Source organism: Rhinopithecus bieti, unplaced genomic scaffold, assembly GCF_001698545.2.
Source record: "Rhinopithecus bieti isolate Rb0 unplaced genomic scaffold, ASM169854v2 scaffold_19723, whole genome shotgun sequence".
Classification (NCBI taxonomy): domain Eukaryota; kingdom Metazoa; phylum Chordata; class Mammalia; order Primates; family Cercopithecidae; genus Rhinopithecus; species Rhinopithecus bieti.
This window is the reverse complement of record NW_016809579.1, coordinates 731,188-748,494: the sequence shown is the minus strand read 5'-3', so window position 1 is coordinate 748,494 and position 17,307 is coordinate 731,188. Positions and strand designations below refer to the sequence as shown.

Sequence of the window (17,307 nt, the reverse complement as noted above, 5' to 3'; positions counted from 1 at the left end):
GTCCTGAGGCCTGTGGACTGTAGGGTGACCCCTTTGCAGGCTGCTGGGAAAAGTCATTTTAGGTAATGCTCTCAAAAGGGAGTGCTGGGGAAGCTTCTGAGCTCTGTACAAATATTTTTTGGTGTTCCTCCATCTACCCATCCATCTGTTCTGTGAATTTTTCCCAGAGCACCTGCTTGGAGGGAAGCAGAGCTGGTGCCTGGGGGAGGGAGGGCAGAGCCGGAGTCCAGACCAACCTGCGGTGGGGACCCTGGGGAAACCACACACAAGCCATTGGAGACGAAGGTGGGAGGAGGGGATGTGGGCCAGATGTGGTCAGGGAAGGTGCCTGCTGGAGGAGCCGGCAGCCCTCAGGCTGAGGAAGGGCCGGTTTGTGGGGCATCCCTTCCATTTCTTCTCCAGGGGAGGTCCAGTCCCAGTGCCGAACCAGCGGCATACCACACCTGTTCAAGGTCACACGGGCTGGCTGGCAGGCCCAGACTGAGTCCACTGGGGCTCCAGTGATCCTGATGCTGCAGTAGTCAGGGGTCCTCACGGGGAAGGAGGTTCTCCCTGGGCTTCACAGGGCTGTGTTTTCAGCCAGGTGGGGTGGAACAGGGTGTGGTGGGTGGGAGATGCAGCTGGAGAGGCAGGAACCTTGCTTCTTGTGGAGTTAAAAAGGAGGGAGGGGTGAGCTATGCAGGCGATTTTTTTCCCAGAGGGCAGTTCCTGGGAGAGTAGCTTGTCCCTGCCCATGTCCAGTGTCACTGTCAGTAAGGCAAGTTGAGGTTTTATCTTCTTCGGAAGATGTGGCTTTTAGTCCAAAATACAAACGGTCCCCAACTTAGGATGGTTTGACTTGCAGTTTTTCAACTTATGGTGCAAAAGCAGTAAACACTGAGTAGAAGCTTTGCTTCGAGTACTCATATAACCATTCATTCTGTTTTTCCCTGTCAGTACAGTATTCAGTAAATTCCACAAGATATGAGTTAGATTCTTTGTCTACCTGCAGGCTAATGTAAGTGTTCTGAGCACATTTAAGGTAAGTTAGGCTAAACTGTGAGGTTCAGCAGGTTGGGAGAAGTCAATGCATTTTCCACTTAGGATGAGTTTATCAGGACATAACCCCATCCTAAGTTGAGGAGCATCTGTAGGTGTTGTATCAAAAGCCTGAAACCATCAGGCCTTCCTACAGACAGCCACACTGACCAGGATGAAGCAGCATGGGCAAGCCCTGGTGCACCGGGTGTGAGCATATCCTCGCTCATTTTTGCCTTCATCCCCGCCTGGTCCTGAGCACCTGCGCTTCGTAGCCCATGACACAATGCAGCCTTGAGAGCCACAGCCCCGCCCTTCACTATTCCAAGGCCCAGTGGGGAGCTGGACAGGGAGCCATTCAGTGGGGCTGCCACAGACAGTGTCGTTCTGGGAAGGCAGGGAAGTCAGGTCCCTGCTCTCCCAGATGAGTGTGGGCGTGGACACCAACCCTAGCTCACTTGCCACAGGACATGCTGTCTGCGGTTTTGTGGTCACCCTATCATCGTATGTCCAGGTACCGTTGCACACTGGAGAGTATGATGCAGAAATGCTGCTCCAGAAGGCCATACCAACCCCCATCCTGTCCGGGGTCCCCTGGAGCCACCTGCCCCTAGGTGGGGAGCCTCATCTGGAGCCCCTGAGCTTTCTGGGGCAGCTCTCAGGCTGGAACCCCCACCTCAGATAGGTGGATGTGATTTCTAGGCAGCTTCTCCCCAAGCTAAGCCCGTCTGCTGCATCTGCGGGGTCACTTCTGAGAATCACCCTGCCCCTTGGTGTCCTCAGCAATTCCTCACTGCTGCCATACTGCATTTTTCTCTTGTGTTCTCTTCTCCATGGTGCTGAGCTTTATCTGAAATGGCCTGGCTGCCTTATGTGCTCACCATCTCCCCAGGGAGAATACAAGCTCCTTAACACACAGACTCAGCTTGTTTCCCACCATATCCCCCTGTCCCCAAGCAGGGGACACACAATGGGGCTTGATTCTGGGAGAGCAAAGTATTGATCAGAGCAGGTCAATGACTGATCGGTTGCCCATACAGATCTGAGGATGGAAGGCCTCAGGCCTGGGCACACATGCTGGGTGATTTACAAGCAACGGGAGAAGCAGTGGAGGACACTCTGCTGAGCAAACAGATGGAACTGAACCAGGGAGAGGGTGACCCACTTTGCTGAGATGAGAGATGGGCTGTGACCTGAGGAGGAGGGGTGCAGTGATTACACCACAGTCCAATAGCCCCCATCCCTTCACCACCAGTACCAGTGCCTCCACCCTGGTTGTCCCAGCAGAGAGGGCCTCTGGCCCCAGTTCCCCATGTACCCCACTTGTGTCCCCAGGAGGCAGAGGCAGTGGGGACAGAGCAGGGGGCTGCAACACCACCAAACCCCAGGAGGTGGCCTAAGGCCACAGCTGTGAGTGGCACTAACCCTTCCCCGGAGGAAGGTAATGCTTTTTTGTTACTCTCTCAATCCTTCTCCTTCAAGGAGAAAATCCCAGTTTGCTGCCAACGTGGCTCTCAGCTCTCGCACCCTCCAGCAGGCGCTAATCCCCGCTGTTTAAGCAACAGCCAGTGGCCTTGCCTGGCCCCTCGACAGGGTCCTGCCCCTGGCTAGCGGCAGAAGCGAGTTCCTCTACACTGTTTTGTATTTAGATTACTTCAGTTTACGGCGGGTGACGCTGGCTTTCCACTAAAAGTAGGACTATGAAGTCGTTATAAAATACATTTTTTTAAAGTAAAAAACGCAGTCAATTTAAAGAAAAATGTTGAGTGAAAACAGCCAGTGATACACAGGTGTGGCCAGGTTAGGCAGGCTGCAGTCCTGTGGGGCCCGGTTGGAGGGCTTGGTGGGAGCTGAGGCCTGCAGACTCCCAGCCAGGCCACCCCGGGAAATCACCTCTATCTTTGTGCTTTGGTTTCTACAGCCGTAAAGCTGAGGCCACCTCCCAGGCCTGCTTTTAACATGAGATGACGTGTGTGAGCAAAGCACTCGGCCCAGCAGTGGCAGCAGACGGGTGGCATGGAGGTGCAGCTGTCCCCTGTGCGTCTCTAGACATGGGCCTCTGGACCTAGGTTCCCTGGGCACCTTCCTGTCTTCCCAGTGGCCTCAGCCGCCCAACGAGGCACACTATAGATGAGGAAAGCACAGCAGAGCCACGGCTGGGACCCAGAGTCCCCTCCCCGACCCCACCACACCCATCTTCCCTGAGACAGACCCTCCCCGGGACCCAGCCCGCAGTTGCCCCTGACCTCCCATGAAGATGTGTGGAAATGGCTCCATGAAGAGCCTGTGGGGACACTGGACCATGATCAGACCACTGGAGAGAGGGGAAGCGCACAGTCATGGGGCTGCAGCGATCTGTGGAGGCCACTTCCCACTGGGTGGGGCCAGCGTGACAGGACGGAAGGCAGTGGGACAGAAGAACTGGGCAACACAAAGGACACCTGGCTCCTCAGCAATCACAGAGAGCTGCCACTGAGGAGGCCCCCGTAGGTCCAGGCCAGGCCCTGGGAAACTCATGAGGGGATGCATGGCTGGGGCAGGACAAGGATGTGTGCAGCTTGTCAGCTGGAAGCAAACACGGCTCCGATAAGTCAGGCGTAAAAGGGCAGTGGAAAGTGCTTCCTCATTCAGCGAGGAGGAAACCTGGTAATCTGCAGTGGCCACAGGCACAGGCTTTTCCAGACCTTCCAAAATAGTATCATGGTGGGAGCTGCTGTGGGGACAGTGGCTCCAGAGTTGGGGGCAGCACCCACTGTTTAAGAGGTGATGGAATGAGCATAGTGGCTCACACCTATAACCCCAGCACTTTGGGAGGCTGAGGCAGGAGGATTGCTTGAGCCCAAGAGTTCGAGATCAGCCTGAGCTAGTGAGACCCCCATTTCTACAAAAAATAAAAAGATTAGCTGGTCATGGTGGTGTGTACCTGTAGTACCAGCTACTCAAGAGGCTGAGGTGGGAGGATTGCTTGAGCCCCGGGGGGGTTGAGGCTGCAGTGAACTGTGATGGTGCACTGCAGCTGGGTGACGAGTAAGACTGTGAATATAAAAATGCCTCAATTGAGCTTGTAACCGCCCAAGGGGTTCACCTTGCCCGCTGCCTAGACAGAACCAATTCTTCAAGACAGGAATTGCAATAGAGAAAGAGTAATTCATGAAGAGCCAGCTGTGCAGGAGACCGGAGTTTTATTATTACTCAAATCAGTCTCCCAGAGCATTCAGGGAGCAAAGTTTTTAAGGATAACTTGGTGGATGGGGGGAAGCCAGTGGGCCAGGAGTGCTGATTGGTCAGAGATGAAATCAAAGGGAGTTGAAACTGTCTTCTTGTGCTCAGTCAGTTCCTGGGTGGGGGCCACAAGATCAGATGAGCCAGTTAATCCATCTGGATGGTGCCAGCTGATCCATCAAGTGCAGGGTCTGCAAAATATCTCCAACACTGATCTTAGGAGCAGTTTAGGGAGGGTCAGAATCTTTAGACTTCAGCTGCATGACTCCTAAACCGTAATTTCTAATCTTGTGGCTAATGTGAGTCCTACAAAGGCAATCTAGTCCTCAGGCAAGAAGGAGGTCTGCTTTGGGAAAGGGCTATTACCATATTTGTTTAAACTATAAACTAAGTTTCTCCCAAAGTTAGTTCAGCCTACACCCAGGAATGAACAAGGACAACTTGGAGGTTAGATGCAAGATGGAGTCAGTTAAATCTCTTTCACTGTCTCAGTCATAATTTTGCAAAGGCGGTTTCAAGCTCGGCCTGTGGGTTCCCATATTCACGCAGCAAGTCGAGTGATCTGAGTTATATGAACCATCTACACTCCCAAAATGTGGGTTCAGGGTACCCCAATGCATTTCCTCCTGCTGGTCCCTGCATGCTCTGAGCTGTGGGCTGGCTTGGGGTTGGAGCCTTACCCGCTCTACCCCACATCCTTGTCTGAGGAAGGCCCTGTGGTCACAGGCGTAAGTGAGCCTGGAGATCTGTCACTGCACGGGGCTCCTCCCTCCCTCCCCCACGTCACCGCAGACCAGCTGCTGGGTGCCAAGGTGGTGCTGGCAGGTACAGGGGCTGCAGCTGCCAGGATAGAAGGCGTCTCAGCACACTGGGGTGGAGGTGGGGGTGGGGCAGTGCTGAGTCATAGCCCTGCTTGGGGCATGCTGGGCAGCTCAGCCTCCACAGGGGACTCCAGGACAGGGTGAGTGGCAGGTAGGCGCAGGCAGCCCTGGGGTCAGCTCCAGTGGGGTGGAAAGGACTTGTTGGTCTGAAGTGGGTTCCATGACTCCTGCTGCCGCCCCACGCCTGGGATAGTGGACACCACTGGTCCCTACACTGAGGCTAGAGAATCCTGAAGGTTCAGGGTGTATGGTATCTATGGTATCTGGGGAGGGCTGGGAGCCCTTCGGGCATTAGGGGTGTGTCTTTGCTCTGCCTTGCTGGCCCTGTGACCTGGGCTGCCTGCCACCTCTTGGGGTCCTAGCTCCTGTTACCAGCAGAGGTGGCCATCTGAGTGGCCTCTATTGGGCCTCGGGCATGACTGTCTCTGCGTCTCTTCCAGTCACAGTCTGGGTACAGTTCCATCTCCTCAACAAGCCTAAACTAACTCACTGGGGACAGGGTCTGTGTGTTGAACCATCACTTCATCTTGGCTCACCCTTTCCATGGCCCAGGCTCTGCATGGGGCAGGCTTTCCTGGGAGGTGAGGAGGGAGGGAGGCAGGTAGCTAGGGACCTGGAGAGTGAGGGGCTGGGCTGCTGTCTCTGAGGAAGTGGGGCACAGTGATGAGGGAGCCAGTCTATAAGCTGATAAGTCTTCCCACCCCTGGCTTAGCCGGCTTGGGCAGTGACACCTGCGGTGACCTTGGCTGTGGGCTGTCCTCTTCTGCCTCAGCGGGTGGGGGGCACTGACTCTGTGCTGTGCTGGCTGTTGTGGCGGAGGCCTTGTACAAGGCTTTGGGGAGAGCCTAGAGGTTACGGGCAGGGCAGGCTGGCTCCCGTGGCCTGGTTCGGCCCTGGCGAGCTCAGGCTGTGGTAGGTGTGGGCATGGGTATTGTGTTGTCCAAGCTCTATGCCCAACAGCAGGCGGGGCCTCCAGGGATTGCGCCTGGGGAAGGAAGTGGTTCCTAGAGTGGTGGGAATCCAGGATGCAAAGGTCCCAAGAGAGGTGGCAGCACTTTACTTCCATGACCATGTCCCCATCCTGGCTCAGGGCTGTCACTCAACATCTGTTACAGGAACAGACTTGAGAGGGCCACATCTGGAAGGAGGGTCATGAGGGCAGGCCGGGTCTGCTGGGTGGTGGGCGAGAAGGGAGGGTCTTGAGGGTGAAGTCCATGTGTGGGCTGAAGGGTTTGTCCTGAAACCACAGGAAGCAAGTGGCTCTCAGCAGAGGGTTCCTGAGTGGGCTCAGGGTTTGGGGATCATGCTTTAGGAACCTTTGGGTAGGTGAGTCAGGGACCAGGATGGAGCTCCTTAAGAGCCTACGGCCAAGAGAAGCTGGTTTCCTGAGGCTACTGGGGAGGAGGCAGGCTGAGCGCAGCCTACTAGGGCTTCCTGGCCTCTGGCTGCCTGCATGTCGGACCTGATGCCTAGCCCTGTGTCGCACTAAGTCCTAAGCGACCTCCTGGTGAATTTGCCATACTCTTCATGCTGCAAACACTACACATCTGCTGGGGACGGTGGCTGGATACTAGCTGGTGTTCACTGATACAGTCCACTCATCTGTACTGGCCATAAGCACAGCAGGGTCCTGTACCACAGGGACAGCTGACAGTCCCCCTTTCCCAGTACCTGCCACTTTCACCTAATATGTCCCCTCTCCAAGAGCAGCCCCTGCTTCAGCCTACTGGCTGGACCCTGGAGTTCCCTGATCATCTCCCTGCTCCCACCCAGCTACCACTCCATCACCAGGCACTGTGCACCGTACAGCTCACACATCTTGCAGAGTTCCTCACTGCATCCACTTCCCCCAGCCCTCACCCATGTTGCTCCCCTTTTATCACCTGGATGTTTGCATCCAGGAGCCTCCTCTGGTCTGGTTTCAGCGCAGCAGCCAAGGGATGCTGGTCACACAGGGCAGGTCATGGCACTTCTCACCCAAACCCTGGCTGGCTCCCGACTCGCCCTTACAGTGACCTCCTACCCTCTTGGCACCAGCCACATGGCCTCCTTCCTGCCCCTCAGACTGGTCAGGCATGCTCCCACGTCAGGGCCTTTGCACCAGTGGTTCCCTTATCCCTGATGCCTGCTTGCCTCCCTCCTTCACCACCTGTTCATACTTACCTCTCACCTATCAGGAGGCCAGCCCCACCCGCCTTTGCAGACTTGCAGCCTGCATGCGCCACCCCTAACCCAGCCCACCGGGAGCTCTATTTCCACTGTAGCACTGGGTACCTTCTTCACTTGCTGTTTATTTACTGTCTGTAGTCTGACTCTTGCCCTCCCACCTGAGCAAAAATAGGGAATGGATCTTCATCTACCTCATTCAGCAGCCTCAGCCCAAGTGCCAGAATCAAAGCCATGGTTTAGCAAGTAAGTGTGGGATGCTGGAGAGCCCTTGACACATCTTGCCTCTGCCCCAGTCGCCTCAGCCTAGCTGCACACCTCAGCTGGTTCCTCCTCTCCAGGGTGTCTCTGCTCCCAGGATGCCACATGCAACCACATGCAGATGCCCCCATGCACCAGTACACATGCAGCTGCACACACGCACAACCACATGCAGACAGGGGCATGGACCTGTGCATGCACACCCAAAGATGTGTACATGGACCTGCTCACAGACATGTACAGAGAGCTGTGTGTGCACGTGAACAGGTACATGCACACACTGGCATACAAGCAACTAGACACAGACAATTCCATGCAGCTGCGCACTCACAGACGGCGACCCCCATACGCATACACCATATCACACCACCACCAGTGGAAGGCACACCACAGGACCGCTATGTCATGCGACCGTAGCATCACCACAATGGATTTGCAAACACACACAAAGGACCTTGTGCCATACACGTAACGCCACCAAACAGTCGGACAGCACGCACACCAGGGACCTAATGCATACACAATCACACTGACCCACAGCTGGATTTGCACACCACACAGCGGAACCAGATGCAATGCACACACGCACACACAGACCCAATGACCCGTGCAGCACACCACAGGGTAATTGGAACGTCACACGGCTACACACGCACTGCGTCGGACCTTGCACACACACAGGGACTTATGCATACACATACACACACCCCCGCAATGGACCCTGCACACGGCCCACCGCACCATCATAGGCGCGACAAGACATGCAGCGGTAGCCGACACGCGCATGGCTTTAAAACCTCTTCAGTGTGTCCTGGTTTTCCCTTTCTCAGCTGAAGACCAAGGGATCAGCCTTGAACTTCTGGTCCGGCCTGTGCCCCCTTCTCTGCTTGCCCTCGGTACCCGCCTCTTCCTCCTCTCTCTTGGTCCAGCCACTCTGTCCTTCCTTCAGTTCCCATGTGTGTTAGGGATGGTTTGTCCCTTTCATCCCTAACACACATCCCCACACACCGCAGGGCCTTAGAGCATGTTCCTCCTCTGCCTGGCACTCTCTTTCTCTGGCCCATTCCTCTGGTATTTCTAGCCACGCCCAGAGGCACTGTGGTGGGGGGTCCTGGTCGTTGGGCTCTAGTGACCCATCAGTGGTTTCTGGGGCAGGGAACAATGTGGTCATCTAGCTCTTGGCCTTTGTCTCTCGGCCAACCATCATCAGGTTCCATCCTGGGACTTGGAGAGTCCTAGCATGTCCGGTAAAGCCCAGGTTAGACTCAGAGAGAGGGCCAGCCAGAGCCTTGTGTAAGAGCCAAGAAGTCGGCCGGGCGCGGTGGCTCAAGCCTATAATCCCAGCACTTTGGGAGGCCGAGACGGGCGGATCACGAGGTCAGGAGATCGAGACCATCCTGGCTAACACGGTGAAACCCCGTCTCTACTAAAAAATACAAAAAATTAGCCGGGCGAGATGGCGGGCGCCTGTAGTCCCAGCTACTCGGGAGGCTGAGGCAGGAGAATGGCGTAAACCCGGGAGGCGGAGCTTGCAGTGAGCTGAGATCCGGCCACTGCACTCCAGCCCGGGAGACAGAGCGAGACTCCGTCTCAAAAAAAAAAAAAAAAAAAAAAAAAAAAAAAAAAAAAAAAAAGAGCCAAGAAGTCAAGCCTCAAAATAGGTGGGACTGTCATACCTATTCTGTCATACCTATTATGTCATACTGTCACGTGGTTTGGACCACAGCCAGGCTCCCAACGCAAGGCCTCCTTATATCCATGCACAGCCCTGTCCCATGTGTGGCACTCCTGTGGAGGGCACTCATACCCCCAAACACAACAGAGCCCCGCAGAGCTGCAGGGAGAATTCTGGGTGGGGCCTTCTGCTTGTTTGGTTCAGGTGATCTGAAAGACGAGGGTCCTCAAGCAGGGGACCTCCCCTTGGTTGTGACTGTTCGTCACTGCCCCATGCAGATGACAGACGTAGCCCTGACGCCCTGATTGCTGCCTGGCCTCAGTTTCCCCTTTCCTCCCACATTGCCCTGCCATTGCTGGTGCACACTGATCAAAGACTGCTTGGGCAGCCCTTAGCTCCAGGCTTCCAGATGACAGCAGTTCAGGGCCCAGGCTGCCAGCCCAGTGTCCCCAACCTGCTCTCTGATTCCCCAGCCTTGGAGCCATGGAGCACATACATTCCAAAGCACAAATCACACATCCTTGGACAGAGCAGCTTCTCTGCCCACCACTGGGACGAAGGGGGCTCCTGGCTGTACCTCAGATTTTCAAACACTGAATTGAGAAGAATAGTCATGATGACAGAGGACACCTCCCACTGGGCTGGACACTGCCTTCTGAAAGGAGCATGTTGGCTTCCTGCTGGAATGATGGTGCTGGCAGGGAGGACCCTGGGTCCCCAGGCAGTGGGCTGAGGGCTTTGGACACCTTTCCACACCTAAGGGGCTACATGTCATCTTTAAGCAGATGTTCTGCCCACTGTGTGCTAGAGCGGGAGGGTCATCTCGGGGCTTCCATTCTCAGATGTAATTTTCAGCGTCATTGGGATTGGGCTGAGTGACTGTTTAATCACTGCTCTCTTGGCAGAGATGTTTCTAGGGCGTTCCCTGGTGCACCTCTCATCGGTGGCTGCCCGGTGAAGCGGGAAAGTTCCTCAGCCTCTCCAGTGATTCCTTCCCTCCTTCCACCAACCAGTGCTTACTGAACAGCCACTATGCACCAGGCACTGCCCTGTTCCCAGTAGGGAAGGAGGCCAGGACGGGCCCTCCTCACCCGCACTGTGGCTCGGGGTAGGGGCGACAGCAGCACACGAGGTCACGTAGGTCACACATTAGCTGAGGGCTGCTATGGAGGAGGATGACAGGGGGCAAGGAGATGCTCACAGCAACAAGCACAGCAGGGCAGTGACTGCTACTGGCTGTCACTTTCTGAGGACCAGGCTTGTGCTAGACGCTTTACTTTTCACAGATACCTGTGGCCAGTGAGGGACAGGCTCTGAGATGGGAGTAAGTCGCCAGAGGCCACACAACCTGGGAGAGGCAATCGAGGCATGAAGGATGAGACCACCCTGAGAGTGGTGGGGGTAACATCAGGGTTTGACCAAGGGAAAGAAGTGGTATTAGAACCTCTGGCTGTCAGAGGCTGGCAGGGCTAGGAAGCAGGTGTGAGAGACCACCACCACTGTCAGGAGAGATCAGAACCTCTGCCCAGGGAGAGGACAGCCCACCAGGGGCCTGCTTCAGAGCAGGATCACCAGAACTAGTGGTCAAGGTCTGTGAGGGGCAAGGGACAGTGAGGGGCACGGATGGCTGCTGGGAGGATGAAGTGCCATTTGCTAAGGTTTTAGCAGGTTGAGTTTCAGATGCTGGTCACACCCAGGAGTTGGGGGTGGGGCCTTGGCTGTTGGGGTCTGTCTGCCTCGGGCCTTCCCACCCCAGGGCCTGTCACAGAGTTGATGGGTGGTATTAGAGGGGCTAATGCTGCCTGTGGCAGGATGGGGAGGCTGCGTGGGTCTCCAGAAAGGGACAGAGGTCAGGGAAGGAGCAAGAGGGGTGCGTGCAAGCTGGGTGGGGCCTGGTGCCACCCTGGGCTCACAGCCAGGGGCAGAAGCCCAAGCTTTGAGCTGCCCCTCATGTGGGGAGGCCTGGTCCAAGCACCCGATAAAGTCACAGGGGCATCCTAGGGTGTGCCCCTCCCTGCTGGCAGGAAAGGTGGATGGGGAGGCCCTGACTTGCGGGGTTGGTGAAAGATTCTGCCTGGGTCCTCTAGGCCACCCTGCCTTGCCCTGGCCTCAGTGATTACTGCTACCCTTGGGAGCCATTGTGGCATCTCCTGCTCTCCCAGGTGGATTTCACCACAGCACCACGTGCAGTCCCCAATTCCCTGGTCTCAGCCCAAGCCCCACTCTACCTCCTTCTGCAGGAGTGAGGCCACCCCTGCCCACTGTGCTTAGGCACCTCACGGTGCTCCCACAGCCTGAAGCCTCCACCTTGCTCTGGTCCCTGCCTATCTGCTGGCTCCTGGGCTAGCCCAGCAGAGTGCCCTCAAGGGAAGGCAGGAGCCAGGCCTCCCTCCTGTTGCTTTTCCTCCCTGTGATTAGCAGTGACCCAGCTCCTGCGGGGGTAGTGAGAGTCAGAGAGGTGCTCAGTTATCCCAGGGCTGGGCCGAGGCCTGGCCACCCATGTAAAACAGGGCAAGGCTGAGCTCTATCAGTGCTCTCTGGGAGAAGGGCGCCAGGGGGCATCACAGCAGGTTGACCTTATTGAATCCTAACTGGATGCAGTAGAAGTGAGTCCAGCATGGGGGCTGGGTGGGCAGAGGCCTCGCACACACCCTCCTCTCCCTCATGCACCTGGCTTCAGGTAGACTGTCCAGGCAGCAGCAGACATACGTGTTACACCATGGTGTGGACCCTGCGGTGCCCCATGGAGGAGAGGGGGTCAGATGGATTGTTGCTGGCTGATTTTCCGAGGCCAGTCTCTGCTGCTCGGCTTTCAGAAGAGCTCCCTTTCACTGTCCAGCCTGAGGTGGGGCCACAGGGAGGAGGCTCACACTCTTCTCTGTGTTTGGCAGGTGAAGGGCTGGATGCACAGTGGGAGCCAGAGGCGGGGGGCTGCAGGGAGCACACCAGCGACCGGCCCTCCAACCCTCCAACCACTCAACAACATCGCCACAGCAACCAGCAACCAGACGGCAGCAGCCGAGGCAGACACAAGCGGACGGCTTCCCACCGTCGCCGAGGACAGGGAATGACTACGGCAAATCAGGCCACTTTGCTGACTAGGGAGGTGGAGTGTCACTAGTGGGGAGGGGCGGCCTCCGCCCGCTGCACAGAGCGCCATGCCGGCTGGAGAAGAGGCGCTGGGGCAGGGGCTGCAGTGTGGCTCGGCCTCACCCCCCTGCTGGCACTGAGTGCCTCCAGGGCAGCGGGGCTCTCGTCTGCCTGATCTCAGCATCCCCTGTGGTAAGAGGGAGAGGCACCCCGTCCCGTGCTCCTTGTCTGGGCCCGCTGCTGCCAGACCATGGGATGTCGGCAAAGCTCAGAGGAAAAAGAAGCAGCCCGGCGGTCCCGGAGAATTGACCGCCACCTGCGCTCAGAGAGCCAACGGCAGCGCCGCGAGATCAAGCTGCTCCTGCTGGGCACCAGCAACTCCGGCAAGAGCACCATCGTCAAACAGATGAAGATCATCCACAGCGGCGGCTTCAACCTGGAGGCCTGCAAGGAGTACAAGCCCCTTATCATCTACAACGCCATCGACTCGCTGACCCGCATCATCCGGGCCCTGGCCGCCCTCAGGATCGACTTCCACAACCCGGACCGCGCCTACGACGCTGTGCAGCTCTTTGCGCTGACAGGCCCCGCTGAGAGCAAGGGCGAGATCACACCCGAGCTGCTGGGCGTCATGCGGCGGCTCTGGGCCGACCCAGGGGCACAGGCCTGCTTCAGCCGCTCCAGCGAGTACCACCTGGAGGACAACGCGGCCTACTACCTGAACGACCTGGAGCGCATCGCCGCAGCTGACTACATCCCCACTGTCGAGGACATCCTGCGCTCCCGGGACATGACCACGGGCATCGTGGAGAACAAGTTCACCTTCAAGGAGCTCACCTTCAAGATGGTGGACGTGGGGGGGCAGAGGTCAGAGCGCAAAAAGTGGATCCACTGCTTCGAGGGCGTCACAGCCATCATCTTCTGTGTGGAGCTCAGCGGCTACGACCTGAAACTCTACGAGGATAACCAGACAGTAAGTGGGGCCGGGGGTTTTCCTCTGCTTTTTCCTGCTGTCACGGGTTCTTGGAAGCAAGAGGACTCGCGAGGTCCAGGACAGTCCGCAGCCAGAAAGGGAACGAGGCGCAGGCCTGGCCCTGCTGCACGATAACTGAGGCGGCTCCAGCAAGGTGGGGGCAGAGGGAACAGGGTGTGGAGTGCAGGTGTCATGTCCCATGCCTGAAGTACTCAGGGTGTGGAGGCCACAGGGCAAGAGAGTGTGAGACTCCGCCGGGCATCCGTGGTCAGTCCATGTGATAGTTTGGCAAATCCATGAAGCTCCTGCCAGCACCAGTCTCCTACCAGCATGTAGGTCCAGGAACAGCAGCCAGCCCCACAACCCCGTCTTGAGCCTGAGAGTCTGGCAGAGATGGGGTTAAGAGCTCTTTAGAAGGGATAAGCCAGGTCCTGGTGGAAAGGGGACGACGTGAAAGCAGGTGTTGGGATTCTTTCACAGTGGCATGGGCACAGCCCGAGGGAGACCTGGGCCCAGTGCCAAGCATTCGGGGCTTGAGAGTGGAGTTGCTGGAGAGAGTGGGGAGCCAGGTGAAGCAGCGGAGCAGTGTGCTCAGGCCCAGCCAATACAGAAGGTCTAGCACACGAAGGGGGCCACAGCCAGGAGTGGCAGTGGTAGAGGCTGTGGCAGACAAGGGAGGGGCTGTCTTGCCCAACAGGATGCCCTGAGCACAGATTTCAAGTCTCTCCTTAAGAGAGAGGCCTTTGTCCCTGGGGATGGGATAGTGGGGGCAAACAAGGAGTCATGAAGTTGTGGGTGCCCTGGGGCTAGCAGAGGGTGATACTGGGAGACAAGGGCCCAGCCTCCCACTTGGGAGCACTGGCCTCCGAGGTCACTCTTTGCTTCACCCAGTTCTAAGGCAAGCTTTATTCTTTGGGTTCAGCCGAGAGCAACAATGGTTCTAGCTTTGGCCCTGTGCCTCAGCCAGGGAAACTGGACAGCTCCAGGCTGTGGCCATGGTGCTAGAAGCCTGAGTGTTCTGAGAGAGAGGATCTTCGGCTTTCATCAGGCAGCTGGGGAGGCAGGCTTGCCTCCCTCCACTCCTCGCTTCAGGGCTCTCCCTGGAACTGTGCCTAGGTGCTGATGGTGTGCCTGGGGGGAACAAATGATGGATGGGCAGGGAGGTGTGTACACAGGCAGCTGGATCCACCCTGCTCCCAGTGTGTATCTGTGTGCTCTCCAGGGTTCTGCCCCTTACCCTATGGTTGCCCCCAGTTCAGCCCCATGTGTGGTTCTGGGCAGAGGGGACATCCCAGTAGATGAGTGAGGTCAGGCTCCCTTGATGAGGCATGGCCATGGGCAGAGGCCTTGCAGCTGAGAAGCTGCAAGGCAAAGTGAGGTGCTCAGACTGGACCCCTGGGATAGTGCCATGGTGGGTCTGCCAGCCACCCTGCAGCTGCCAGTCACACGGGCTTGCACCGCTGGCCTCATCCATCAACTCAGTGGCAGGCATGGCAAATTCCCCAGGCACCAGGCCTGGCTCCCAGTTGCATCCTTTGACCAGCTGTGCCCGCAGGTGTGCTGGACCCAGGAGGCAGGATACCTGGGCCTTGAGTTGGTCCGGTGTTTCATGGAGGGCTTCGGCTGTTACCTTTGCTTTCTGAACTTGTCAGTGAGGAGATGACCCAGGTGTCTTCACACATGGGCCCAAGGCTAGGCCTTTGCCTGCCCGCAGCCCTCTCAGCTCTGCCTGGCCTGTGCCTCCCACCTTGCTGCCTCTCTCTTCTCTCCTTCTGCTCCAGCCGTGGTCAACATGTTTTGCTCTAGCAATATTGTTCTGTCTAGCCTTAAGCTTGTAACAATCCTGATACCTGCCTCTCATCCCCCTGCCCTTATCCTTCAGGTCTCATCCCAAGTGGCGCCTCCTGGGAGGCCTTTTCTGACCTAGCCTGGCACCTGCACACCCCTCCATCTAGTAATGTGTGAGTGAGCTCCTCAGGGCAGGCCCTGGATGGGCTGGGGGCCGCTGTGGGCCCTCACATCTCTAGTCTTCCCTCTCCCAGGGCTGTCCCTGGGGAGAGCCACGGTGGACGGCCATGAGCAGGGACAGCAGCCACTGGCCTGGCCTCAGGGATCCCTGTGAGGTTCCAGGCATTCAGGGCATTTTCTAAAGGGAGGGGCTGGCAGCCAGGCTGGCACACCCACCATCATCAGCCTGGTTTCTGCAGTCCTGGGGAAGTGGTTGTTCACCAGAAAAGGAAATTCTTGATGAGAAACCCAAGCAAGGCTGGAAATTCACTGGATTCCAAATGATTCTGACCTTTCATGCTCTACCAGTAGTATGTGGAGATGGAAAACAAACAGGCTGCCGAGGAAAGACAATCCCCTCCCGCGATTCCTCCCGCTGGCTGGGCTGGCCCTGGAGGTGGACTGGCCCCTAGAGTGGTGCCGGCAGTGAGGACAGCCCGCCTCCAGCCGGGCCAGGGCCAGGGCCAGTGCTGGCATAGGGGCTGGCACAGGGCTGCCACTCTCTGCCGTCTCCTTTTGGAATGTGCTGAACTGTCCTCCCTGGGCCCTGTCAAAGGCAAGGCAGCCAAGAACAGGCCATGCTCATTTTCACAAAAGCCGAATGAACCTTGGGGCCCAGTGCCAGGGCTCTGGACATGGCTTCTCCATGGCTCTGCTTCTGTGCTCAGCTCCCAAGGCCTCATCTTCCCTGATGCTGGCAGTGCCTCCCCACCCCCATGCCTGGCGAAGGAGCCACAGCCCCCCGGCCCACCCGCTGGCTTCTGCGTCAGCACGTTGCCAAGGAGAACATCAGTGTCTCTGGGCTCCCAGGTGTGAGGGCTGCAGTGAGTGCAGGGCAGCACCTCAGAGCGGGGAAGGCAGATTTCGGGGTGTCTGTGGAGTATGGCAGCAAGCCATACAGGGAGCCGCGCCCCTCCATGGCTACAGTTCCCACCCTCATCCGAAGGAGTTGGTGGACCGTTGTCCTGACCAGGGCCGAGCCCTGCAGGTGTGGCAGGCACCCCCCGGTGCCCCCAAGCCCAACACTTAGCTGGGGCTTCCTCAGGCAGCACGGGAGGCCTGAACACAGCCCAGCAACGCAAGGGGGTTTTTCTGGCGCACCTGTCCCCTGAATGATCCCATGGGGCAGCAGCGCCTGTTATTTTTGTCACAGATCGAGGCGCCAAGGCTCAGGCACACGTCCGGCGCTGCGGGCCCCCAGCCCTCAAGTCCACGAGGACAGTTCCTGAGAGGCCATGTGTCACACACAGGACCCACCATGGGCCTCCCACTTAGCCAGAGCCATGGCAGAGGCTCTGCCCCTCCTCTTTAGTACATTCACACAAGGGTCAGTCAGCAAAGACAATCACTCTGCTGCCCTAGGAGGGAAAGGCAAAGAGGAGAAGCTGGCACCTACCAGCCCACGCTGAGGGACAGACACAGGTGGCTGTGGCCAGCAGAGCCTGAGTCTTCACTCGGCCCCACTGGAGGCACCTGAGGGGGTAGGTGGGCACTTGCTGCCCAACCTCTGCCCTTGCGGATCAGCTGATGGGCTCTGCTGGCCGCCTAATGCTGTGGGATCCTTCAGAAGGCAAGATTAAAAGGTCTGGTTGTAAAGTGTCAAATGTTCTCATGTGGAAACCCACAGGGAGCTCACTGCCCATTTCCCGACGGAGCTGTCAGCACTCCCAGCCCTGCGGCGGGTCTGTTGTGTACCTGTGATGGACCTGCTGTGTGGGCGCAAGGCTCAGGCGGGGGCTGGGCATGAGGGTTAGCGCAACTCTCCCAGCAGCACAGGGAACTGGGGGACAAGCAGGAGGCAGTCACACTAGCCCAGCCATAGCTTCATTTCCACAAAGCCTCATGCTGCCGGGGACACCTGCCCTGTCTTTCTAGAGCTGGCAGGCAGCAGTTCCCAGCAGTGTCCCCATTGTGCTTTCATCCGGGACCCACAGTAGTCACTTGAGCCCCATAGGCAGGCTGGGTCACAGCAAGGTGCACCGTGGGAGGCCTGGTGTCTCTGCCACTTATCTGAG

General features: G+C 57.5%; 2 protein-coding genes across 3 annotated transcripts in view; one reads left to right on the top strand and one right to left on the bottom strand.

The window, feature by feature from the left end:
• Positions 1 to 17,307, bottom strand: part of RSPH14 (radial spoke head 14 homolog) — an 83,139-nt gene that overhangs the window by 23,888 nt on the left and 41,944 nt on the right. The gene's annotated exons all lie outside the window — the stretch shown is intronic.
• GNAZ (G protein subunit alpha z) overlaps positions 1 to 17,307 on the top strand; it is a 55,432-nt gene that overhangs the window by 12,434 nt on the left and 25,691 nt on the right. For both annotated transcript variants that reach the window (XM_017889775.1, XM_017889776.1), the window contains one exon: positions 12,114 to 13,285. In XM_017889775.1, the coding sequence (XP_017745264.1) occupies positions 12,563 to 13,285 (723 nt within the window). In that variant the 5' untranslated portion in view covers positions 12,114 to 12,562. The remainder of the gene's footprint in view (positions 1 to 12,113; positions 13,286 to 17,307) is intronic.